Below are 27,179 nucleotides of genomic sequence, written 5' to 3' on the forward strand. Positions count from 1 at the left end.
TTTTCTCTTAAAGTATGAGTCTTGTTGTCGAACAAAAAATGATCATAGCTTGAACCTTTTGCACACACACACACACACACACACACACACACTTTTCCAACAAGATATACTCCTTTATACCGTTTTCGTTCTATTTGATCAACCAAAATGCATTACCAATATATTTAATGATGATATCAGACTTTGGATCAGATACTTGTAACGAATCTCTTAACCTTATGGGATTTTTGCAGACCTATTTATATATTAACATTAGAAGCATTAATCCGCTGTTTTGCCGCTTTGTCAAAGAAACAAGCGTTTGAAGAAAGACCACGTGATCATTTTTAAGTATTTGAAACATTCTTCTTTTATGCATTCGAGTAAAACAAATAATTGTTGTACAAATGACACCAAAAAGAAAGCCAAGATATCAGGGTACAAAAAATAGTAGCAATAATAGAGCAATCAAGGGAGCCGCGATTCTAGCGGAAATCAAAAGAATGTAATCAAGGGACAAAGACCAGACAGAAAACAGACATTACTATTTGTCTATAGAAGCAGAACTGACCCGAACTGAAAAAAAGAAACAATGTCCTAAATTAAAATTCATATTGTGCTTTGTTTTGTTTGTTTGTTTTCCATGTCTGGTCTTTGTCTCAGAATTACATTCTTTTGATTACCGCTATAACCTTGGTTCCCTTAATTACTCTTTGCCATCAGACTCCCGATTTTAGTGGAATATAAGCTTTAAGTTTACTTTGTAATTGTAATTTCATATAACACATTCATCAGTATTGCACTTTATAGTGGTTAAAATACTGTAATGGACATTTCTATAGACTTATATTAACTGTTCTTAGTTGAAAAATAGTAGAAACTTCATTCCTACATATTTCTAGCAAACTTTTTTTCTACTCTTGTTAGGACCACATGTTTATCGAAGCGTCTCTTTCGGGGCTACTAGTGGGTAAAAAACAATAGACTAGAAATAAAAACGATGTAAGAATTCGGCCCGATTTAAAAAAAATAAGGTAAAAAAAAACCAAACAAACAAACAAACACTCGGCGAAGTCTGTCATTCACACGCTGTTTTTATTTTAAGTCAGTACAATGTTATTGTCTATCTAAACCTTTCCACCATACACGCCTGCATATAATCATTTTAAATTTATTTATGCTATTACGTTTTTTTTTAAAATTTTATTGCAGCATCTTCCTACCCGATAGAAAATGTTAGTAATGGTGGGAAGAAACACCAAACGAGTCAGATAATGACGTTTACTATGATATTAATAACTTCTATCTTACAAAGACGAAAATGCTAGGTTTAGTACGTGGTGCATTTATATATTTTCAATACCATATTGCATTTGAAATGGTAACATATTTTGTATAATTGATTTTTTGAATACCAGTCCATATAAAATCAGACGCTGCTTATGGTAAGGTGATTCCTGGTGAAGAACAACACACCAAACAAACGATGCTTTTTTTGGGGGGGATATACAAACGGTTATTTTATGTTACAATAGTCCTTTCTGCATTTAGATCTAAACTTTTGAGAAAACGTCACTTTTGCCTCCCACTAAAATCAACCAAATCAAACCAAATCACGAAAATAACGATAACTCTTGTAAAGTGCTAATTTCATGTACAATCTATGTTGTTCTATCTATCATAGTTTTATATAATTATCGAATGCAGGCATCTGATAAACATGAATGGGAAAGTGGCACATGAAAAGTATCTCAGCATTAGAAGGTGAGGTCGAGCCTACTATGTTGGCTCTTTTAAGGTCCTTCTGAGATATGAAGTTGTTGCCGTTTTGGGGGAAAATGTGACATACTAGTCCCACATATAAACCATTTCTATTAAATATTTTATAATACTCAAAAAATTAAGAAAGATTAATCATTGTTTCAGCAATTAATTGCAGGAACAATTTTTGATTTTGAAATTTTGAATAGTGTAAACTGTGGTATTTATGTTTGCTGTCAAATAATTTAAGCATACCCTTGCATTTGCCATTAACGTTCAACGAGTCAGTGGTATTTTGGAATCACCTTGTCTGTCCGAATTTCACCACAATTATCTCGGCACCCGATGGATGAATTCAGTGTGTGGCTTCACATAGGTTGAGCATACGCTGTTATCAATTTTCGGTGCTGTTGAATATCAACTTCTTTTTACATGGGACTTAGCCATATGCGGAATGATAGGGAAAATTTTCGTCACAAAACTTACAATTAATAGATACATTTCAGATTGGTATATGGCTTCATGTCGATGATTCCTTTCGGGTATCAACTTCCTGTATGAGGAGGGTATGCCTAGCACGCCAATGCGTGCAACATAAAACGCATGTTTACACTTTCCATCATTGTGATAAATCAAATTTCATTCCGTCCTGTTATAGTTCGTTACGTGTATTTGATACTTTGCATGAATGTTTGCTTTTGATTCAGATCATTGTTTACATTTTGTCAAACTGATTTTGTGAATAAAACAATTTAAAATGGATTTTACATATACTAGTACATGCATAATTTCGTCGAACTCTTAAATAGGGCCAAACTAACGCTTCATTTAATTTCATACATATTTTCGTAGATATGAATTTGATGTTCATTTACGCTACTGAAATGATTGAAAACAGTTGATACACATCGGAATATTACATGTATTTGTTTACATGATTAACATGATTAACGTGGGCAGTTATTTACACAAACACACAAGCCACGCCCAATAAGTCACGTGCTACTCATATAACAATTGAAAAACGACCACTCATGTGGTCTCAAAGCCTGTTAATGACGTCATATCAGAATCCGTATATTTTATTACAAATGTGACTATAGTAACTGTGCATCATACAGAGTTTATTGATTTACGTCTCATTTACAGAATGACAGACCACTATTTAAAAAAAATATTTAATGGTATTTATACGTGAAGTCAGCCTCATATCTTAACATACACTTAGAAATCGATGGTAAAGGAAAACTATTGATCAAACTTTACGACAAACGTTATGACTTTTCATTCAGAATTGTCAACTTTCCTTTCATCTGTGGCAACATTCCTTCGGCTCCTGCGTATGGAGTGTTCATATCACAACTCATACGTTATGTTAGAGCTTGCCGGGACTACGCAGACTTTTTATATCGCGGTAGAACTCAAACAAATAGGCTTCTGGAACAGGGTTATGTTGCTACAAGATTGAAGTCATCGCTACAGATGTTTTATGGTCGTCATCATGAACTCGTGGATCGTTATGGTGTATCCATAAGCACCATGAAAACTGATTTATTCAACGGGTCATAGTTTTCCTTTCCTCGTTTGTCTACCCCGGAGTTGACTTTTTATGAGCAACTCGGCGGGTGTTTCTAGAAAAGCAGAGGACGCTTACCCTACTGGTGCACCCGGTCCATGCTCCCAGTTTTTAGTGGAGTCCGAGTTGCTCATTTACTTTTGTTACTTTGTATGTATGATTTTAGTTACTTTATGTTCTTTGTTGTGTATGTCTGATTTCCATGTCTGGTCTTTGTCCCTGGATTACATTCTTTTGATTACCGCTATAACCTTGGTTCCCTTGATTACTCTTATAAATAATAACATTAGTAATACATAATAAAATGAGTACGTTTATGTGAGTAGCAGTTCTAGGAGCACTAGAAAATATTGCTTTGATGACGAGGTTACCATTAACGCTGTCAAAATTCATCCAATCAAACAAGTTACAATACTTGTGATAAGTCCTGTAAAAATGCGGCTTTGATTTAGTTATCTCCGCCTCAGGAAATATAAATTGAGCAGACGATACGGACCAATATTCGCTCCCACTAGAGACCATACCACTATTATCATGAACCACTGTAAGGCCAATGGTCTGTATGGCGGAGATGTAAGTCGAGTACGATTTGTCTGCCGTGAGATCCCATTCTTCACTTATAGCGATAATTGGAACGTTAACCGTCTTGTTTGTTATAGGATTGACCCAATATGTGATCGGATGCAATGTTTAAGTGTCTAAATACGAAGCAGTTCCGGTTACAGTTCACTGATAAAAACCATGAGGAATACAAATCGCTTTGAGTGTTAACGAGCCTTTCATGTTAAGCAATTTGATAAATTTCACTCCAACTATTTGAGTCATTAAGGACGCGTGAAAACTAATCTGGTATGCAGATTTTGATAACAGGCGTATAATCCTAGGGTCAGTGTGAGAATAATAAGATGTAGATATTGATCTGTTGACAGCTGGAAGATTGATGTCGGTTAGATTCAACATCCGTCGCTGATCGATAGTCCATGTGGTGTCTTTCGGCTCTTCGTATTTGTCTGGAGCTTTCAAAAACTTTTTGTACTTTTGTTTTATCAAGCGAAGAATGTCTCGACTGACACATTGAATTCCGTTTACGCATTTCCATGCAAACGTCGAATAAAACATGGAACCTCTTGTTTGTCCCATTTCAAACCAAGGAAGAAATTGACTATGCCTTGACCAGGTTGTAGCAGTGTCAATAGTTGCTTTGTCCGTGTTGGCAAGTTTTGATTGATTTACAAAATACGCGATAAGTTCTGTACCGTTGTAACTCTTCCCAGCGGAAAACTTTGGGTAAACTTCTGGGTCTAGTGGATTGGGGTACTGTAAAATGTAATCTGCATTAAACGCTACGATATTGCTTGGTATTGCCACAGATGGAATTTTAAACTTTTCCGAAATCTGTCCATTCACATGATCGTTGACAATGTGGAATACTTCGTTTGGCTTTGCAGTGAAAGGATTTATGAAAACTTCCAAAATTTGTCGCGTATGGAAATCACGATAGACGAGAAACTCGCGGGATAAAGACATCCAATTTCCATTCTGTTGTGGTATCTTTCGATTTATGTTGTAACCTTCCAACCAAAATAATGGCACTTGTTGCGATCCCGCTAATCTTCCATAAGCTGTTCCGTTAATGTGGATTAATTGAACTTGATACCCTGAGAAAGTCTTCGAACGGTGTGAATTTGGCATCAGAAACCACAAATAACTCTAGAATCAAAATAATGATCCACATCATTTTCCCCTGAAATAAAGGAAAATGTTAATGAATCTAGGACAGAATCAGAAACTATATTGCATTGTTCATGGCGTACGAGAACGATGTGACGACGCAATTTTATATACGAGGACGGATGTTAAATGTACTGAACTGGTCCCTTAAGGTTCAGCTAAAGTCAGTATCTGGGACATTCCATAACTTCTATATAGAATTGCCAACATAACTGTGAACAACATATTTAAGAATAAATCTACAGCTGTCAAACAAACTAAGGCTCTGTCTCAGCTTTTAGCGGGGTTTGTGAGGTTCGTGTTTTTGTATATTAGTATAGTGGATTCCATTTTATTGCATACTGTTAATTGCATGGACACCCAAAAGAACAAAAACAGTTCCCATTTTATCCATGTAAACAATTCCTTTTATTTGCATAACATAACACCAAAAATTAGAACATTCCTCGTAGTTGCATAAATAGTTTTCAAAACTTACTAACAAAATAGTGCTGCGGACAGGTATCAGAAAGTGCTTTAGTTTTCGAGTTTAATGGGCCTAGACGGTATACCGCGGTATCATATGTCAATAGAAAGACAAATCAATGTAGTTTTTGAAAATTGTACTTATCAAAGTAAAAAACGGTAGTTTTCTGCTATTTTGCATTAATTAGAGGAAGGGTCAAAGATCAATTGACCCCAATACACTTTGATAAGTAATTTAAGTGGAACCGTTCATTGTGGGTATTGGGAAACAAATAACATGTAAAGATCACATGTATACAATTTCAAAAATGTAAAAAAAAGGACTTTTTCCGACAAAAGTTGACTATTAAATCACAGGACAAGGTTGCCCCTAAAATGGTTGCATTTAAGTGCATTTTCAAAGATTAAAAGATAATAAGACACCGTAGATTATTACATTGTATATCTAAATATTCTTTACTGAATAAGAAATAAAATAAACACAACGTTTTTGATTCGATTTGCAAAATAGGCTTTACCAAATGAGTTTGAAGTTGCAAATTTTCACATATTTCAAGTAATAATTATACTAAAATTGTAAAGTACGATATCAATTCCCGGAGAACCTGTTCTGTTTCCGAACTGTTGGTACAACAGAAAGGCAAGAATATCATCCAAATTAATTTCTTTTCTGATCTGATCAAGATTTTAAGTGCTTTTTAAGCAGATAGATAAAAGTTTGACATATTTTTTCTTTTATTTAATAATCCAGCGCTTAACAATGTTCGTTTTCAGGAAATTGGAATGAAGAATATGATATCCATATAGTGGAGACAAAGCACCAAAAATACCAAAATAGTCATGAGAATAACATATATAAATTTAAAGAATTAACTAGCAGGCTAGGCATGATAAAAAAAACAACAAAAAAAAAAAAACAAAAAAAAACTTGGGGTTTGGACGAGGTTCGTTGCTAGGATATTAATTTTAACGCCTTCTCTGTTTTTTCCTTAAGAGCCCGTCGGTCTGTCCTTATGTAAACGATTTCAATCCGGTTTAAACGAAGGAGGGAAACTCTGGCATTGCTTAAACGTCATCTAGTATGTGATAAAGAGAACGTTACAAAGATTTTTTATGAATGGATTATTTCAAATGAAATCGGCATTTACTATCATATAGACTAATGAAAAGTTTCCAAATTATGTGTGGCTTATTTCCGATTCCTAAAATTTACAGGAGTAGCGAAGATACTTTTACAGCTTGATTCTGATTCTTATCTTTAATTCTGTAGTTAGAAAATAACACATCAGAAATAGAGTGAACCATAAAGTGGATCACTTATTCATTCTTTGCATGAAGCAGACAGACATGATTAGCTGTCCGAAAAATAGAACTATAACATTGTAAATGTTCGAAACAACTTCTCTACCTTGTCAAAATATGTCAACAGAAGTAATGCACAATTCAATGCACAAACCACTTACTACAACTGCTCAGTACATGTATGTTTACACCGCAAAAAAAAAAGAAAGTTGATAACAACTTATAGACAGTAAATATAGCAAACAATAGATTGTATCCCCTGTTTTTAAACGTCTTGATCAGAGCCCCTCTCTTTTTTAATATTCTTGATCCACCCACTGGCCTGCAACAATGATGTTTCCTTTGATCTAATATTCTATAACAACTATGATACCATTTTATCCTATTTATACGGCAATTAAAACTGAAGTCTTTTGAGTTTAAAAAAACTTAAAAGTTTTTATTGCGTCTGAACTTCTTACTTATTTTTGCGTTAGAATTAATATTTTTACAAGGAATCTGGTTTGTTTTTATCATCTAGTTTAGTATAATCCGTTCAGAGCAGCGGTGGATCCTGTGCATGAGATTGGCTTCCCCCTTTTTATTGGAAAATTTGTCATTTTCATGGGTAAAATTGACAATAGTAGTAAATAATATCCTAGCACACACACCCTTTTCTGAGGAACCCCGGCTGGCACCCTCCTTTTTACAGTGTGGATCCGCCAATGCAGAGGATACTGCATTTCAAGCATTACCCTGGCGCACAGTTAAACATCATAAGACATTAAATGTTGTGACAACATGCATGTACATGTTTGGGCGTGCTTACATGCAAAGTTCAAAGTTCCCAGTTCATGTATTGTCAAATTTATTACGAAATCCAGCTTTATCATGAACACCCGAGTCGCATTTTTTGTTTGAGAATCCCTGATTCATGGCTAAGTCTTGAAGGTTTTATTTGGATTCCAAGCATATAAAGATAAATGCAACAAAAAAAATATGTATGATATTTTTATGTCCAAAAATAAATCTCAAAACCTTACGTCTTTTTATCAAAACGCAAGATAGATTCAATATTTTACATATGTCTGTTTATAAAACAGTCCGTAAACTAGACAAATTGCACGGAAACGATTCCGTGTTACATGTATACAATTTTAGTAAAATCAATGATCTTTACATGTTACTTATTTTCCGTTATCTACAATGAACGATTTCACTTAAATCGCTTATCAAAGTGTATTGGGGTAGATTGATCTTTTACCCCTCCTCTAATTAATGCAAAATACCAGAAAACTTCACAACTTTTCAGTTAAAAAGAATGATATTCAAAAACTAGATTTATATTTTCCATTGACATGAGATATAGCCGTATACCCTCTAGGCCCGTTAAAGTTCGAAAAATCCTAGGCCGTCCGCAGCACTAAAAGTACCTTTATGTTAAAACAACACATATCGTTAGTGAATTTCCTTAATTTTCCAAGTAACTTTGTTTTTACAACATGTTCTCTTTCTTTTGACTAGACACTCTGACGGGAATCTAATTAGACATGATAAAAGAATATGTCCCACTTAACTTTGATAATATGAAATTATATACTTCTTGAAATAATAATTCCTGTTAATTGAATATATAATGCTGACAAATATGCTATGCGTTTAACAGGAATATATTGCAAGGAAAATAGTAGTATTTATTTCCCTGCATTGGGTTGACCAATCGTGTACCCTATTCAGATGAAAGGAAGTAGAACATTGAAAGGACAGATTGGTGTACTGATAAAGTTTGTAATGATGATTTTTCTCTCTCAGATCCTTAAAGGATTAAAGTTTAAATAAAAAACAAATAAGTTTATGTTCTTATCCTTCAAAGTGTTTATGAAATTTTAAAAAGACTGCAAATTACAAATGAGTTTCGGAACCAAAAAAATGCAAAACTTCCGGTACCTTCAAACTTTTGATGGTGGTTGAAAAAAAAGATGGTCAACCTTTATTCCCATGGTGATTATCTAATCTCTAGATGAAAGTATTACAACAAAAAATGGTTTTTGAGTCCTAGTTTTAATTAGAAATTACTGAAAAACTTGAAAATGTTAGTATTGTCGGCTATAGGAAAATAAATACTACCGTTTTCCCTTTTGTGTCGTCTGTTGCAAGTACATGTGCTTTTCATTTCTGGGATTTGACAATTAAAGAATATAAACATATACCTCATACCTCTCGTTCCCCAAACAACAGATGATAAAATGGTGGAGAATTCAAAGATGTGAATATTAGCTCAGTAAATTTGAAATTTGTAATTTTGTGCCAGTTCTTTCTGAATGAGGATGTTAACGAAAGGATTCGGGACGTTTCCAAATGACTTGATTATACAATTTGAGAACAATTTCATTATATTAATAGAAAGCAGAGGTTGTTTTTTACAGAAAGTTACAGATACTACTATAGATGTTCAGAAAATAGAATGTATGCTACCAAGAGACTTGTAGCATATAATTCAAGGTCTGAGTGAGATCTTTCTCACTTAAACGACAAGCATTCAGGTGTTTAATTAGGGTCTTCCCTACTACAAGACTGTCAATGTATCCTTAACATGGAATAAAAGTAATATGAGGTCTTCCTCATTTGTGCATGAAAAGTGTTTGAGTGAGATCATTCTCATTTATTTAGTATAAAGGTATGTCTGATGTAGAAACCGATTTTAAGTTTTGTAGTTCAAGTCTGTTCAACTCTTCTGTTCTCTCTGACAGATTTTTGGTAGAAAACGAATTTAATGTTGATAAATTAAGTTCAAGTTCAATAACCCCTTCTGACTTTGACGAGCTGTCCGATATCACAAATACTTCTAACGTCTCTGACACTCCTCTACTACCTCCAGTACAACAATCATAGAAAAACTAGCTGTGTGCAGAAAATTTGGGGGTTTACCCGCATGAAAATGGCTCAATTTTTCTTAATGAATTTGATTCATATGCAACATATCACAACATACATGCTGGGAACCATCAGCGTAGAATTGCAGCGTTTCATTTGCTCTTTACGGGACCGGATGTGACGTGATTTAATTCTCTCGACAAAGGTCACAAAAAGTAAACCTGGGAAATATTTGAGAGTCACTTCAAAAATAAATATGTCAATTTGAGTTGGAATAACCCATCAGTTCTAATGGAAAATTTTCGAAAATCTCAAATTATCCCCATCTCAGTCATTGGAGGATTATCACTGCACGCTTGTCGAAAAAGCATAACTTTTGTCAAAACCAGATCATGAAATATTATGTAAATTTGTGAAGTGTCTACCAGAAAAACTTGCGTTCTTTGTACGGGCCGGTAACTACAGTTTTAGTGCAAGTGCACTATCCGCAGGAAAAATGGGAGAGGCGTGTAGATACAGAAACTACACACAATTAAGTGTAGCCGCGGCTATTTCACAAAACACAACTGAGCAAAGTACATCTAAACCATGGATCCGGAAACGGTAAAAAATGCAGTCATTGACCGACAAATTTTGCAAATGACCGACAATTTTCCAATATCGGACTTAAAAAAATTGTCAACCCTTATAAATTACAGTCTGCGTTGTTTTATTAGTGTATAAACGTCCTGTCTACCAGTCTCCTAATTTGTTTATTGGAAATTAATTGACAGATGTGTGTCAATTTTAGCCGATGTGCAGCCACCTGTGACTGTGATTTACCTTTAACTGATTAGTTGATTGCATAATTGAATTAACGGTACACGTGCATCCCCATTGCATATACGAATTAATTTAAGTAACTCCGAGAATCTTTATACATTTATTAATTAAGAAAAAAGATTGACAAGTCCACCATTTTCCCCGCCGATCTTTCAGAGGTAACGAAAGCACATGGAACTGAAACTACGAATCAGTCGTACATGTAGTTTGTAATTATTAATTCGTCGATTGAATCGTTTTAACACAGAAGTCAACAGACCATTTAAATCAATATACAAAATGTGTTCGCGATTTTCTTTTATAAATAATCAACATTTTTTTTCATCACTCGGAAGTTTCCGGCTGTTTGCCTAAGTGCCTGTTGTGTTTACATTTTAGAACGTCCATGTGTGGTCGAAACTGAACTCGTTCACTCGCGCTGATATTTTGTAAAAGAGTATGTGATGAAATAACACTTTCCAATATTTGTCTTAATATAACTACATACAAACATTTTTTAAAGTTTATTTTCGATCTGTGCATGTAGAAGACTGACAAAAACGTCAGCTGAAGCTTGATAAAATGTCCGGCATGAGCTGTCAAAATTTCCGGACCCTTGATCTAAACAAACATATGACGCAAAATCTGAAATTACAGGTACAAAATGAACCTCTCCAAAGGTGAAAAGCAAATAATTACCAAACCGAACGAAATACCGAACATGCTCGGGAACAACGCACGCCAATGTGTAAAACTGAACAATTAGAAATATTTACTTGCAATAAATGTGCAAGTGTCGATCACATACAACGAAATTGCCTATGAAATGGCAATGGTTTGCCAAATACTTATTTTAGGTGCCAATTGTGCAACTAATACGGCCATTCCGCATTTCAGTGTTTAAAGTTAAACACGATAACCCCGAGGGACACAGGGCACGCTCCCTCGGTCGGTCAATCTTAAGTGCCAGACAGCGATCTCCTTCTCCAAGCCGACCAAGCTATGATTTAACTGCAAATTCTTTAAAAGTTCAAGATGTTAGTGATACATTTTCCGATGAAACATCAGATTATACTGATTCCGATAATGAGAAAAAGTCCAAATTCTTGTACATGCCTGTAAAAGTACACGATTTAAATGTAGCTGCGTTGGTTGATGCTGGAAGCTTAATAAATGTTATATCTCGACATTTTTATGACTCCATAAATTTTAATTGTAAAAGTCCAATGAAAAATGTTTATAAAAAGATAACATTAGCTAACAATCAATCGATATTAAAGGCACAACTAGCATAAAAGTTTCTGTGTCGAGAGGCAAACACTGGATAAGTGTCTATGTTCTCACACTAACTTCACATCCGCTTATCATCGGCACCAGCTATTTAACTAAGCACAATATTGTTCTAGATTTTAGCAAATTTAGAATATGTTGCAAGGAGGCTAAAGTAAAAAGCCGGAGAAGAGTCACTATTCCTCCGAACTCAGAATTAGTTGAATTCGGAAAGTTAAACAATATTTTGTATGGTAATCAGGCGTATGATCAAGTAGTGAATATTTAAACAAAAGCGGAATAATTGTTGCAAAAACTGTAGTTACAGTCAGTAACAGAAATCTAATCCCCGTCAGACTACTTAAATGTTACAAATGAAAGTATAGTGATTCCGAAATGAAAATTGTTGTCAAAATCTGAGATTTTAGATAGTGACTATATTATCTCTCCACTCGATAGATATTGTGAGGACCAAATAATTGTACAAAATATGCAGTTATCGGAGCAATCTGGCGACGTGCAAATGGGCTCTTGTCATATTTTGAAATGCCTGAAAATTTGAGTGATAAAGAGAAAGCTAACTTGCAAGAATGCTTAAAATCTTACAAAAATTTGTTTGTGACTGACGAAAATCCAGATCTAGGTTACACCGATTTAGTGCATCATAGAATAACTTTAAAAGCGGATTATCTTCCGAAGTACCAGAGACCCGTTCATCTCCCGGTAAAAAGAGGCCCTACGCGAGCACCTTGATGAACTATTACGTCAGAACATTATTGCATCAGTGAATGAATCCGAAAGTGTACCAATAGCAAGCCTTGCTGTACTAGTATCTAAGCGTACTAAGCCAAAGGAAGCTTCCGATAAACGACACAAGAGTGCATTGCAGTAAAGATTTTGCTGCGATTTTCGTTATTTGAATAGCCAAGTACAAGATTGTACACTGAAACTTTTTCCAACAAATCACCGAATTTTCTAACATCTATTGATATGTATTCAGGTTTCTTTCAGCAACCGATTCATTCAGATAGTCAATGGTTTACTGCTATCAACACATGCTATCATGGTACTTTCAAATTTCTCAGATTACCGATGGGCCTAAAATCATCATCATCGTCTTTCCAACTTCTGATAGACGAAGTATTACATGGTATTATATGTTATTTAAATGATATACTAATTGCATCGGAAACTTTTGAACAACATTTGGATGACTTGAATAATGTGTTTTCTCGCTTAGAGGAAGCTGGTTTGAAGTTGGGACCAAGAAAATGTATTTTTGCACGAGATACATGTATTTTTTTTTAGGCCACCTTACTTCAAAGAATAGCATTCAGCCACCTCCTGATCATATAACAGCAATTCAAGAAATACCCTCGCCTAAATCAGTACGTGAACGGAGACGTGTAGTTGGTCTTTTTAACTTGTTCAAAAAGTATATTGATAATTTTTGTGTGACAATTCAACCACTGACTAGACCAAATTTACATTACAATTAACGAGCCAATGTGTCTGAATCAAAGAATGAATTAATATATTACATTGAGTTCAATGCTAACCGATCATTCCATCTTATAATGTAAATTCCCCGTTCTCATACAAGTAAAACAAACACATGTAGAATACACGTGTATGATTTTTAAGAGGTACATGTTGATCTCGTACATGTATGAAGCTAGAGTTTACGGTTTTACGGCAACGATCACCAGCATAAGGTGGTGTAGTAATATATAATTATGCAAATCACATGCAAATGTGAAGTACTATAATTACGATCGCTAACAATATTAGCAACTTGAAAACACTCATTGTAAGGAAATACTCAAAGAGTTTGATATGAACGAGGAAGTCAGTTTGATTACTCAAATCATCGCTTAAACAGGTTTTTTATCATTAGACATTATATTCACCTTTGGCAAAAAAACAAATCATTCAGCGAGTCGCTTCACATTGAAGGCCATTTCCGCTACACAAAAAAAATCATCTGTGTGACGAGAATAATCGGGGAATTCCGATCGAAACTGAAGACTCAATTTCAACATAGTGTACATATGAATCCCATTTAAAGTGGGCCCATAATGATAATCATAATGATAACGAGAAATAAAGACGTCACTTTAAATGCCAACTCGAGGGATTCATATTTGCGTAACCTACTTATAAATACTCTTTTGGAACAATTTATAGTTGATTCTTTAAATAGTCCTTCGCAACCTATAGCTTTAAATAGCCTATGGAAACTTATACCTTAAATTAGAATAAAATATCCCAAATGTTTGTTAGAACATGATTGTTCTTTCATAATACCAGATTTTCTAAACAAGGAATGATATTCATGAGACATGACTTACTTGTATCATTTATTTCAGGTAAGATTTGTGAATTTTTATTGCCTATGGGTTCTATTATAGTTAGTTTAAACATGTTATTTGATCGACATTCTACCGACATGATAAATTCAATTCGTCATATTAGGATGACTCGTATATGGTTTGTCTGCTATGTAAATGTACGTCATTTCCTTTCAGCTTTGCTTGTGAACGTTGGAGCGAAGTTGTGCTTCAGTGAGAACTTCATCCTTTCATGCCAAGCCCAGAACGAAACATTTGAGGATATTTATTTCTTAAAACTGTCAAAAAATGCTTCTACAACATTGTCGGACATTGTTTTTATAAAGCCCGATATTCCAGTATCAAAGCCAACAGACTATACCGAGGAATGGAAGAGTGCTAACGTCAGAAGTAGATCATCCACAGACAAATCCTCTGTTTTCCCCGTGAATGCGACACGACTGGTTCTGACAATTACCAAAGAAAACATAAAAGAAACTGACGAGGGTGTGTATGTGTGTTGGATTAAAGGTCGCACAGTTCGGGGACCTGTAGACGAAAAATATTTCATTTACAAAAGAGTGTCAGGTTCGGTATTTTTTAGTATGTTATTTCAGGTAGTCTGAAGTTTTTTTTCCGATTGTACAAATAATACCCTAACAAAATGTATAAAAAGTCGAAACTGTATATATATATGTAGTTGCTTCAACTTTCAAAACTAAAATTTAACACACAAATACATGTAGTAGAATCAACAGCATTTAATCCATGGACTTGGAGGGTCCACCGTGCACATGCCACTCATGCTACTTCACGGCGATTACCTTAATGATACTTTCTACTAAAGAATCAATTTGTCGCTCAAGAATAGCCAAAAATTCTTTTTTTTCTGTATAAACATACTTTTATTTTTGTACACAACTGGGTAAAAAGCCTAGATTTTTCTGACTCAATTGTTCAAACGTCCAAGTCACCTTAGGACATCAAATGGGGGTTAACTAAATAATTATAGCTATGCGCAATAATCGTATAGCCCATTATCTCACGTAAGTAAGATAATGAGCATGCTCAATGCATGCTCACCGACGACTTATTTTGTGAAATCTTGATACTTTATTAACTACCATAGTTCAAACAAGTTTTGTTTATGTCGTAGTATCTTTATATAGTGTCCTAGCTTTCAAATGAGCCCAAGCAATAAATATTTGGACTACTTAAATTACATTTAGGTGAAAAGTTGCCACCAACACACCTAAAAAAATAACACCAACAAGAACCAAAATGCTTAGATGTACAAATCATATTGTGTAGCATATATGTTTATTTTTACTATTCATTGCTTAAAACGAAAAATAATTAAAAAAAAAAAAAAAAAAAAAAAAAAAAAAACATAGAATTTCTACACAATGTACACCTAGATGTATATCAATCATTTATCACATTTGCTTACTTGAAATAAAGAGACTAACAATATGAATGTTAGCACTTACATTCACGTTAAAGCAATGACATAAAATTATAAATTATCACAAATCACTGACAAAATGGCTGAAATAAAGGAAATTCTGAAAATTCCCCTGACTATTATATCATTTTATAATCATTGTGACCAGGAAGTGGAGAACTTAGCACCTGTCCTGCAAGATATGTAATAGCAATAAAGTGTAAGAATCAGGCATAATGGGAAAAATCAGAAACATGCATGTCAAAACCCCACCGATCTGTCAACAAAATATCACTCAAGAATGCTTTCTCTATTTGAAAAGACCATTATTGTATTTCTTCATCATTGGACTTGCCTAGAATTTTTTAATAGAATCTTAGAAAAATTAGATTTGACAGAGTAAACTGCCCATGAAATATTCATTTTCAGTGAATTTCAATGAAATTGTAACTCAATGGTCCAGCATGATATGGAAAATCTTCTCTGTTTTTCTTGATTCTGATGTTGGAAATAATTAAATTACACTATCAAAATGATGGGTTTTTATACTATGTTTCACCCACTTCCTGATTCTTACAGGAACTGGCACTTGACAAGTATAACACGAGGATCTTAACAACACATAAATGTAATTACTACAGAGTCTCGTAATGACAATTGTACTTAAATCCATGGGAATCATTTCTCGTGTTTTCTGAAATGTGCGTTCATAGTTAATGGATTTTCAGATTCACGGGTTCGTTAAATTAATCGCACTTTCTTTATGGAATATATGTATTTGACTTCTAGTTTGGAACTTATGCCCGTGGTATATCTGTACCATAAAACTAAACTACGAAAATTGGATCCCGTGGAAAGACATCATTCTTTCGTAGAGTTAAATTTACAAAAAAACTCATATAACCATCAAGATACTGTACAGTATTCATTTCATATCGAAATATAGAAGAATAATAATAGGTCACATAAACAGGCCCTCGGGTAACCCATGCCTATGTATTGTTCTCTTAATTGTTACCTCAGGTTACCTCTTCAAACCCTATTCGGTAACTATTTCGTATGCGCACTATTTTGTTTTACCTGCGATGCGGCAAGGTTACCTGGGGGCCTTATCGCTAATATTTAGTGTATTCCTTAGACTTAGTATAACTTTTTTTCTGTTACACTTCGCTGATAATACGATTTTGTTTTATTTCAGTTGATACGTGTCCCACAAAAAGTGGTAGCGATGGTTGGACGAATTTCCAAACGAGCCAAATTATATTTATAACGTTTAGTGTGGTAGTATTTACTTACTAAGTATGTTTTATTATGACATGCATGAGAAGTATTGTCAAATAATATGGTGCTGTTTTAAAAAAGCATTTTTGTACCGTCAAAATATTTAGTGATATAGTCTTAATTTATATTTCTCCTGTTTAATAAGCTTCATTCACACAGCATGAGCGAGTGATTAAAAATTTGTAATTACCCGCCAAGTGCCGGGAAATCAAAATGTCGCGTGGAGAATCCCACCCTTACAATGCTCACCATGTTCACCATGTTTTAAGTTGTTATTCATATTGTTGATCAATTGAATATTTGTTGATTTAAGAATTTAAATGGCCAAAACTACAATTTGGCCATTAAAATGCAGTTTTTCCCCATTACAATGTGTACTTGTCTGTCTTTTATTCATTCCAGAAACTATATGGTAAATTCATTTTATCAATATATTTAACATGGTTATCATGTTTTTTAATTTTTTTGTATGTTACCCATGTTGACCCTAAACATATGAAAATAGATACACAGGCAAAAATATTCAAGTGAATTTAGACCATGTGAATTTCACGTGAACTTATCACAGTCATGATGTCATGTTAAATGAATTCCACATTAAAGTTACATTTCTTTCAGGTTAAATTTTACATGGGGATAGCCTCAATGCAAATCCAGTTGGTGTTAGAAATAATACACCTAATGAAACAATGTCTTTAAGTGGTTCACCTAAATTAAACATGAACAATATTTTCCTGTGTAGACGAGATCTATTCTCCTATTTATGCTATTACTGTTTTTTTTTCTTCTTAAGTGTACGTTTTTGTAAGAATCAGGCAAAATGGGAAAAATCAGAAACATGGATCATTGGATTTGCCCATAATTTTTTTTCGATAGAATCTTAGAAAATTGAGGTTTTTGACAGAATTATCTGCCCTTGAAATGTTAATTTTCAGTGCATTTCAAAGAAATTGTAACTCAATAGTCCAGCATGATATGGAACATTTTGTCTGTTTTCTTTCAAATTACATCATCAAGATGGCGGTTTTTTCATACCATATGTCACCTACTGCCTGATTCTTACAAGGACTGACTTTCGAAATACAATGTATTGCAAACTGTTTCTGGATTTTGATTATTTTTTTGTACTATTTGAATCTGAATATTCACCTTTATATTCTTTCTGGTTTCATACAATGTATCATAAGTATGAATGTACCGTAAGCCATTTCGTCCATTTATTTATTATATCCTCAGTTTTGCATTTAACTTTGCATTATAATACTTACCATAGTTTACTTTTGTTTATTCACTAATAAAAAAATTTTGAGTAAATTTCGGTTGCAAAGTACAATTTGGCCGGACACTTCTAAGGCATTCTGTATTTTGCAGTCCAAATAATGACACGTTTTCATAATTTTATATTCATTTGGATTTGTCGCGAAAGGTTCGCAAAATGAACAAAGTTTCAGATCTGAAATAACTCTTGCTGCAAGATTGAAGTCATCACCGCGGAAGTTTTATGGTTTTCCTCACGAATTGGTGGATTGCTACGGTGTATCCATCTGCACCATGAGAACCGATTTGTTCAACGTGCCATAGTTTTCATTGCCCTTTCGTCTACCCCGGACTTGGCTTTTTATGAGCAACTCGGCGGGTGAAAGCAGAGATCGCTTACCCTGAGTTGCTCATTTGCCTTCGTTGTTTTGTACGTATTATTTTGATTATTTTTTGTTCTTTGTTGCTTGTGTCTGTTTGGAGTTTGTCCCTGGATTACATTTTATTTTCGATTTCCGCTTGATTCATGGTTCCTTTGGTAACTCTTTATTAAACTTAAAGTTACAAACTATGTCTTATGTAATTTTCGCCACTTTTAAGTAATCAGTCGGGGATTAAATAAATTAAATACTGAGTTTTTAAATGACTCGAGTTGAAAGTTAACAACCCTGTTTATGACTTAATGGTCCTAAAACAATTTCATGGCACTTCTGTTTAAAACAATACAATTGAGAGGGTGCTCATGGAAGATCCAGGCAGTGAGTTGCCTATGCTAATTTTATTTTTCCTTTTTTCATCCAATAGAGTTCACAAACACATTTATAAGGAATGGCTGTTAATTTGTAATGAAATAAAATAGTACGAGTGAAATATACAAAGTAGAAAGCACTAGGACTTTGAAATCGAGGGAAATAACTCTTTCATCTACTCACAGTTTAGTTGATTTTAAGAGAACTTTGAACATGTGTTTTGAGTCATATACCTTCAATACAGAAAAAAATCCTTGTTCTTTATGTCACCGTCATAAGTTGAACATCCAGGCTAGCGCCGTGTTAATAATTTTGGTTGGTACGGCATAGCATATCTAACGTTTAAAATAGCAACATGTATTGTATTCAGTAACTAATTAAAAGACAACAACATTCAAACAGAGCAAGGCGTTGAGATTAAGGCTACGCCTATAACATTGAAACCCAAAACATTTCCTTGTGCCACCCATATTATATGATCTACCTAGTTTCTAAATGGACATTCTCTTTAACGTTCTGCCGACGAACAGTATACATCATATAAGACAAGAAAAAGTAAAATATGCACAACTACAACGTAAGAAGGATGTACTGTTGTTCTTCAATAAATTCGATATGATTAAACTTTAAAAATCATACCCATAATTTAGTATTGGAAATTTCTATACGTTTATTTTAGTATGATGCGCAATCATTGATATCTTTCCAATATCCTATTCCTATATTGAGTGTTTAGAATTTAAAAATTCCAATGATGAATATTAATTTATTGTTGTTCATTTTCTCTGTAGGGAAAGGTAAGAAATTTCTGGGTTGAATAGGATTTTTAAAATGATTTTTGTTAAAAATGTTAATAATTTTAATTGTCTTATTACCACATTTGTGTATCATTTATACATGACGTTATAGCTTAATAATAGATTATTTGATATTTTTTTCTTCTTGATTTTGAACTGTAAATATTATACTTCTTTATTTAAAAAGGGGAATCAAGTACGTGCCCTCTATTTTACGGATCGTAAGACTTGCTGCAGGTCTCTTTTTTTTTAATTCAATTGAAAAGCGATCTTACAATAATTACTTTGATATCTTTAATGGCTTTTTAATTCATCAACTTATTTGTTTTATTTGTCGAATAGGGAACAAACGTTATACTCATTTAAAAGTCATTTTTAAATTTTTTTCACATTTATCATCTATCGTTTTATATATTATATTATTTATAGATAAGTCGATATGTTCTTATGGCTTATCTTTTTCAGTGCTTGAACCAAGTTTAGGTGCAAAACAATGCCTTGATGAAAACTTCAATATAATATGTCAAGCTCGAACGCAGCTATTTAGTGACATATACTACATTAAGATTTTGAAAAATGTGACTCATACACTGAATACAATAGTTTTCATAAAACCAAAAGATCCCATTAAATGCTCAACAGGATATATAGTTACATGGAAGAATGAAGGGCTGCAGCGCAGATCATTTATAGACAAATCAATCATTTGTCCTTTAAATAAGGCACGATTAGTGTTAGAAATTTCCAAAGAGAACCTTGAGAAAAGTGATGCTGGTGTATACGTGTGTTTAGTTAGGGGTCTCACAAGCATCGCATTTAACGATACGTTCTCTCTTAGGAAAGAGATATCGGGTAAGTTTTTATCGACAACGAAAATTGAATTTTTCGCAAAAAAAACTAAGCAATTTCGATGTACTAAAATTTGCTGGCGTGCGCTATAAAGTTCAAGGAGTTGAAACTTGGTAGTCCTGGCAGAATTAGAGTGTTGTGTCGACTTGTTTTCCCTGAGTCAGAATAATGTGCCTGGGTCGCATGTCGCGCCTTCCGGAAGGCACATTTCAAATTTGTCTCAGTCTCTCAGATGTTACCAAAATATAGCATTTGTTTTTCATATGTTTTTAAAATGTAAGAAAATATAAATGTCATATGTTTGGCATATGTTTTTAAAATGTGGGAATAGTAGATATCATGTGATTTGGTTTATGTTTTAAGGTGGGGGAATATGAATGTCATGTGGTTTTGCATATGTTTTAAACCAACACATGAAATGTTAATACTGCCGAATTAAGTCTGCGATACATATGGTCAAAAATTGTATACATGTAGTACATACAAATATATACATGTTAGTGCTATTCTCTGTATGAATCAGGCAATCTATAAATCATGGTGGAAGAAAAATGCACTGTTAAGTCTTTCTGTGAAAGCTGAATTATTCAAAATGTTATCTTAAATGCAGAAATCGCATTTATATCCTTTTCCTCCCCTGGTGAGCTATAATTGCCATCATTTTGGCATCCGCCTTCGTTAAGATATATCAAACATTGTCTCCTCTGTTACTACTGAACTGAATTGAATGTTCCTTAGGGTATACTGCATAAAACTGGTGTAAGGATTGTCGATCGGCCGAAAAATATTGCTGCCATTACATATGGGTCAGTCAGAAGTTTTTTTCCATACATCTCCAAAACTGTTAGATTTAGTCAAATTCTGATATGTGATAAAAGTGTTCAGCATGATGAGATCTATTTGTGGTAAAATTTTCGTGTTAATCTGTTGCATAATGATTGAGTGATTGCCTTTTTCTTTCCTTTTTTGGCTTATATCTTTCATAAATCTTCTCTTCTGGCACTACTTGACCACTTAAATCAAATTTGGTTTGAATTTTCCCTGGGGATTTTTTTGTATAGAACTGTTATAGTTTTCTATTCGTCGAAAACATGGCCGCTGTTACTGAAAGTAGAACACAAGGGTCAGTCAGATTTCGTTTGCATTTATCTCCGTTACATGGAGGTGTAGCTTAATTTTAATAATTTTCAGTCCAGATGGTTTTAAATACATTCAACGCATAATGCAAAATTCCGAGTATGTCCAAAGCCTTATTTCTAAAATATACATGATGTGCGTTGAAGTCAAACAACTATTAATGAAGAATATCAAGAACATATCTTTGTTTCTTTACAGCGCCATGTCCGGTTGGTGGTTTCAGCGATTTAGGGACGAATCTGTTTGCTGATCTAATTGTGTGCTTTACCTTAATGACTATGGCTTGGATTTGTCTCTGAGGAAAAATTGTGCTGTGCTATCTGTATAACATTTGGTAACTTTAAGATTATTTTAACACAGTGTTTTGATATTATTCTATTTATATTGTCTATTTATGGATTTGTTCCGAATGTTTAAAAGGATCGCATATGATATAACATAAATATTAATTCTTTTACAATTTCTGTTTGGAAAAGACCCGACACGTACGTTGTTATTGTTTTTTTTTAAATGAACTTATCAGTTGATAACACCTGCGTTAGAAAGCGATTTCTTTTACAGGATTGTAGATGATGGTTGTTAAATCTAGTCTCAAGTGATTCGTAGCAGAAAAATCCAAATATTTTTTAAAACAACAGATTATTTCAAAATAATATTTTGCATTTCCAATCAAATGATTACAATATTAATACGGGTTTTGTAACATTTTTTTTATTTGTTTCATGTCTTTCAAATGACCCTTGCCGACAACTGTTGTCAGTTCATATAAACACTGGCATTTTCGATATGTTTAGGGAAACGATTTTGAATTAGTGAAAGGTTTATTACAATCATATATTTGATTCACATGTACAATTTGGGTAAATCATATCTGATGTAAATGTTTTGTTTTCATTAAGTGTGAAGTACCTATTTCGTTTCATGTCAAAGTTCAATGTAAAGATAATTGGAGGTATTGGCCAAGATAAACACAAACGCGATTACTGTCCATTCCGTATGGTCAAAGTTCAATGTAAAGATAATTGGAGGTATTGGCCAAGATAAACGTATTCCGTATGGTCAACTTCCATTCATGTGTGGCAACATCCCTTTCGCGTATGGATTTTTCATACCACAACTCATACGTTATGCCAGAGATTGCCGTAACTACGCAGACATTTTGTTTCGTGCTAGACAACTTACAATTAGGACTTTGGAACAGTGTTATGTTGCTACGAGATTGAAGTCATCACTACAGAAGTTTCATGGCCGTCATCATGAACTCGTGTTTCGTTACGGTGTATCTATCTGCACCATGGAAACTGATTTGTTCAACGTATCATAGTTTTCCTTTCCTCTTTCGTCTACCCCGAACTTTTTATTAGCAACTCGTCGGGAAAAGCAGAGAGCGCTTACCCTACCGGTGCACCTTGTCCATGTTCCCAGTCTTTATTGGGGTCCGAGTTGCTTATTAACTTTTGTTACTTTGTATTATTTTAGTTACTTCATGTTCTTTTTTTTGTGTTCGTCTGTTTTCCACGTCTGGTTTTTGTCATTAAATTACATGCTTTTGAATTCCGTTAGAATCTTGGTTCCCTTAATTACTCTTTGATAACCAACACGTTCTTTAAATTCGCGGTTTTATGTCATAACGTACAACCTATTCAAAAAATAGAAACATTTCTTAAATGGAAATAAATATATAAGACTGTGATATGCTCTTCCATTTGTATTTGTTAGACTTGTACAAAAATGTATAAATATGTAAACTTTCAAAATTTTAATTAGACGTTTGCATTTTGTTTTATACAAGAAACAATTTTCCTGGTGCAGATGGATACACCATAACGATCCACGAGTTCATGATGAAGACCATAAAACGCCCGTAGTGATGACTTCAATGTTGTAGCGTATTTGTTTGAGTTCTAGTGCGATACAAAAAGTCTGCGTAGTTTCGGAAAGCTCTGGCATAACGTATGAGTTGTGATATGAACACTACATACGCAGGTGCTGAAGGGATATTGCCACAGATGAAAGGAAAGTTGACTATCCTGAATGAAAAGTCATCACGTTTGTCGTAAAGTTTGGTCAATAGTTTTCCTTTACCATCGATTTCAAAGTGTAGGTCAAGATATACACTTAGGCTGACTACAGTGTCTGTAGTATCATTTATCTCAAGTTCTTTTGGGTTGATGCGATGTATCAAATCCCCGAAATTAGGATTGTTTAAAGATAATACGTCATCTATATAGCGGAAACTGAGATTGAAGGATCTAGCCAAACGATATTCTTTCTTTCTGGTCAGATCAGCTATATAGTCAGCCTCATAAGAGTGAAGGAATAGGTCAGCAAGTAAAGGAAAGTAATTTGTTCCCATTGGAATGCCGACCGTTTGTTGAAAAACACGTCCACCACCCTGAAAACTTCTTCTTCTGTATATTTGGAAGATGATTTGGAATTGTTTTTTACAAAGTATGTGGAATCTCTACCAAGATATAAATATTTGTACCTAGGTGTGCCATGTTTTTTTTGGAAACAACGATGTATAATGTTTTCGAGTCGGGATTTTTACTGAGTATTGGGAATAGGAGTATAAGTGCTGAAAAATCATAGGTTTTAATGATATTGTATGATGATAATAATCTTGAATTGAGGGTCTCCAGAAGATTTTCAGGATCCACATTGAATTTATACAACTACGGAAGTAACAAGTGTTGTGGTAGAACTGTAGACCCCTTTTGACAGCTGTGGCTTAAAAGTTTTGACAGATGTTTGGTGGTACTATTTGCAGATCCAGCTCTGAAGCGTTGACTGCCTGGATTCATGTGGAGTTTAGGAATCAAGTACATAGACGGTAAATCACAATCATCGTCTTTGGTGGTGAGACCAAAAGAGGATAGTACAGATATATAGTTGTCCACTAACTCTTCTTTGAAGATTGTAGTGGCAGAATAGGTCTTATCGGTGCTATTATTTTTTTTACGCCAAAACGTTATTTGGTTTGGGATCATTTGAATGACTTCACAAAACAAAACAAAACAAAATAAAATAGAACTGATGTATATTTTAAAAATGTAAAAAAATATACGTTATTTATCCCATAAATAAATCTTAATATTAAGTAAGCACGTTGTTTTGTGGATTTTCTCAATTTATTTTTTGTCAGTTTGGTCCTGTTTGAATTCTGATGGTCTTATGGCTTTTCAGTATATATATATATTTTCTTGATATTTAAAACAAATTAAAGGTGTACTCATTTTAGCCAGTTATTTCATAACCGATATGTTTTCCATTATATAGATTATTGTGTAATAGTTTGTTGATATGTTTCCAAACAAGATTCTGACAGAACCGTAAAGTTGCAAATAAGAGTTGCTAGAATTATTAGTATATTAAATTGTTATTATTCTGTTTCGTCTTCTTTCATATTTTTGTCACTTAAATGGTTATCCTTTATTAATCGAGTAAGTTACCAAAAAGTTATTTTAATGTATTAATTTGTTAGTGGATTAGTGCCTGTCTATTTGTCGTAGCAAAATCAATGTCAGCCTAAGTCATATTTCTACCTAGACCCAACACATTTTGTATAATAGATTTTTTAATTTTTCGGCTGTTAATATTTAGAATGAACTACCAGCAGTTGTAAAATGTTGTAAATCGTTAGATTTACTTTGGAATCATTTGTTTTCAACGCTTTTTTTACATTGGCGAAAAAATTTAATTGGTAATGGATTTAGAGAACTGAGTACTAACATAAATGTAGAGAACATATACTATTGTTCTTATAGAGAACATATACTATTGTTCATATAGAGAACATATACTATTGTTCATATAGAGAACATATTTATGTTGTATAGTTTTTTATGAGCAACTCGGCGGGTGTTTCTAGAAAAGCAAAGGACGCTTACCCTACCGATGCACCTGGTCCATGCTCCCAGTTTTTAGTGGAGTCCGAGTTGCTCATTTACTTTTGTTACTTTGTATGTATGATTTTAGTTACTTTATGTTCTTTGTTGTGTATGTCTGTTTTCCATGTCTGGTCTTTGTCCCTGGATTACATTCTTTTGATTACCGCTATAAACTTGGTTCCCTTTATTAATCTTTTTTTAAAATTGTATTTGCGTTTAGAGGGCCCGAATTAAAATTAGAGTTATTCTAATTTAGGTTACCATTTGAATAAAGAATTGATTTCCCTACTTACTTGCTTACTTGCTCTTTTAAAATAGCTTTCTTTAATGAAATAGATAGATGGTCTACGCCTCAGTCCAATATTGCTAGCTTCGGACCAATAACTCAGCCAATATGGAAAACCCTACGCAATAATACTATGATATTACCTCAAGATAGTATAATTTAAATTTTGTTACGTGTCATTATTCAAAATAACCTTCAATCTATTTAAATAATTGTAAGCTCGATTTATCGTTTTTGTCTATGTTGATAATCAATAAAGGTATAATTGCGTAAGGTTTTCCATATTGGCTTCGTTATTGGTCCGAGGTTAGCCATATGGGACTGAGGCATAGCCGATATCAATTATGGCCAGCATTATTTTACAGTATAACCTGTCTAAACCGAATTTGTTTTGGACTTTAGAATTGGTTTGATTTAGACAGGTTTTCAGTCTATCAATGTTCAAAGTATATTGAAATTGATATAAAGGGACTTAAACAGGTGTCTGGTGAAAGCCTTCGGAGAAATTAAAGTTAGATTTAGACAGGTTTTTCTATAGTACCATTTAGACCTGCATTTTGTTCTTCTTAATCATTAAAATAAACCACTTGGCTTTTTTACAGTGCAACTAATGATTTTCGTACTTAGAGAATGACACATAAAATACAAAAAATTCGTTGACAGAATTTCTATACTCTAGTGATTTTATAACTAGCAACTTCGGCAATATATGATAAAATGAGTACGTTTATGTTAGTATTGGTTCTAGGAGCACTAGAAAATATTGCTTTGATAACAAGGTTACCATCAACACCGTCAAAACTCATCCAATCAAACATGCTACAATACCTGTGATACGTCCCGATTTGGTTATCTCCGATACGACTATTATCATCAACCACTGTAAGACCAGTTATTTGTATGGCTGGGATGTAGGTTGAGTGCGATTTGTCTGTCGTGAGGTCCCATTCTTCACTTATAGCGACAGTTGGGACGTTAATCGTCTTGTTTGTTATAGGGTTGACCCAATATGTGATCGGATGCAATGTTTAAGGGTCTAAATACGAAGCAGTTCCGGTTACAGTTAACTGATAAATACCATAAAGAATACGAATCGATTTGAGCGTTAACGAGCCTTTCATGTTAAGTAATTTTAAAGATTTCACTCCAACTATTTGAGTCATTAAGGACGCGTGAAAACTAATCTGGTGTGCAGATTTTGATAACAGGCGTATAATCCTAGGGTCAATGTGAGAATAATAAGATGTACGTATTGATCTGTTGACAGCTGGAAGATTGATGTCGGTTAGATTCAACATTCGTCGTTGATCGATAGTCCTTTTGAAGACGGTCCATGTGGTGTCTTCCGGCTCTTCGTATTTGTTTGGAGCTTTCAAAAACGTTTTGTACTTTTGTTTTATCAAGCGAAGAATGTCTCGACTG

The 27,179-nt window shown here is 33.8% G+C and overlaps 1 protein-coding gene across 6 annotated transcripts; it reads left to right on the top strand.

Annotated features, from left to right (window-relative positions):
- The first annotated feature begins 13,982 nt into the window (after window positions 1-13,982).
- LOC148597943 (uncharacterized) lies at window positions 13,983-25,741 on the top strand. 6 transcript variants are annotated; one of them, XR_015918459.1, is made up of 6 exons: window positions 13,983-14,106; window positions 14,266-14,655; window positions 16,710-16,810; window positions 17,411-19,595; window positions 20,061-20,447; window positions 21,780-23,344. XR_015918459.1 is itself a non-coding variant. In XM_088561052.1 (6 exons), exons 3-5 carry the CDS (start codon window positions 19,550-19,552, stop codon window positions 21,878-21,880), a joined length of 534 nt encoding a protein of 177 aa, XP_088417178.1. In that variant the 5' UTR covers window positions 13,983-14,106; window positions 14,266-14,655; window positions 16,710-19,549; the 3' UTR covers window positions 21,881-21,915; window positions 24,352-25,741. The 6 variants fall into 6 exon arrangements, 2 of the variants coding, with proteins under 2 accessions (XP_088417178.1, XP_088417180.1); XM_088561052.1 differs by adding an exon at window positions 24,352-25,741 and having other exon boundaries at window positions 16,710-19,595; window positions 21,780-21,915; XR_015918457.1 differs by having other exon boundaries at window positions 16,710-18,479.
- The last annotated feature ends 1,438 nt before the right edge of the window (window positions 25,742-27,179 follow it).

This window comes from Perna viridis, chromosome 14 (genome assembly GCF_037379345.1).
Source record: "Perna viridis isolate PV_CMFRI_1.1 ecotype Kerala chromosome 14, ASM3737934v1, whole genome shotgun sequence".
Lineage (NCBI taxonomy): Eukaryota > Metazoa > Mollusca > Bivalvia > Mytilida > Mytilidae > Perna > Perna viridis.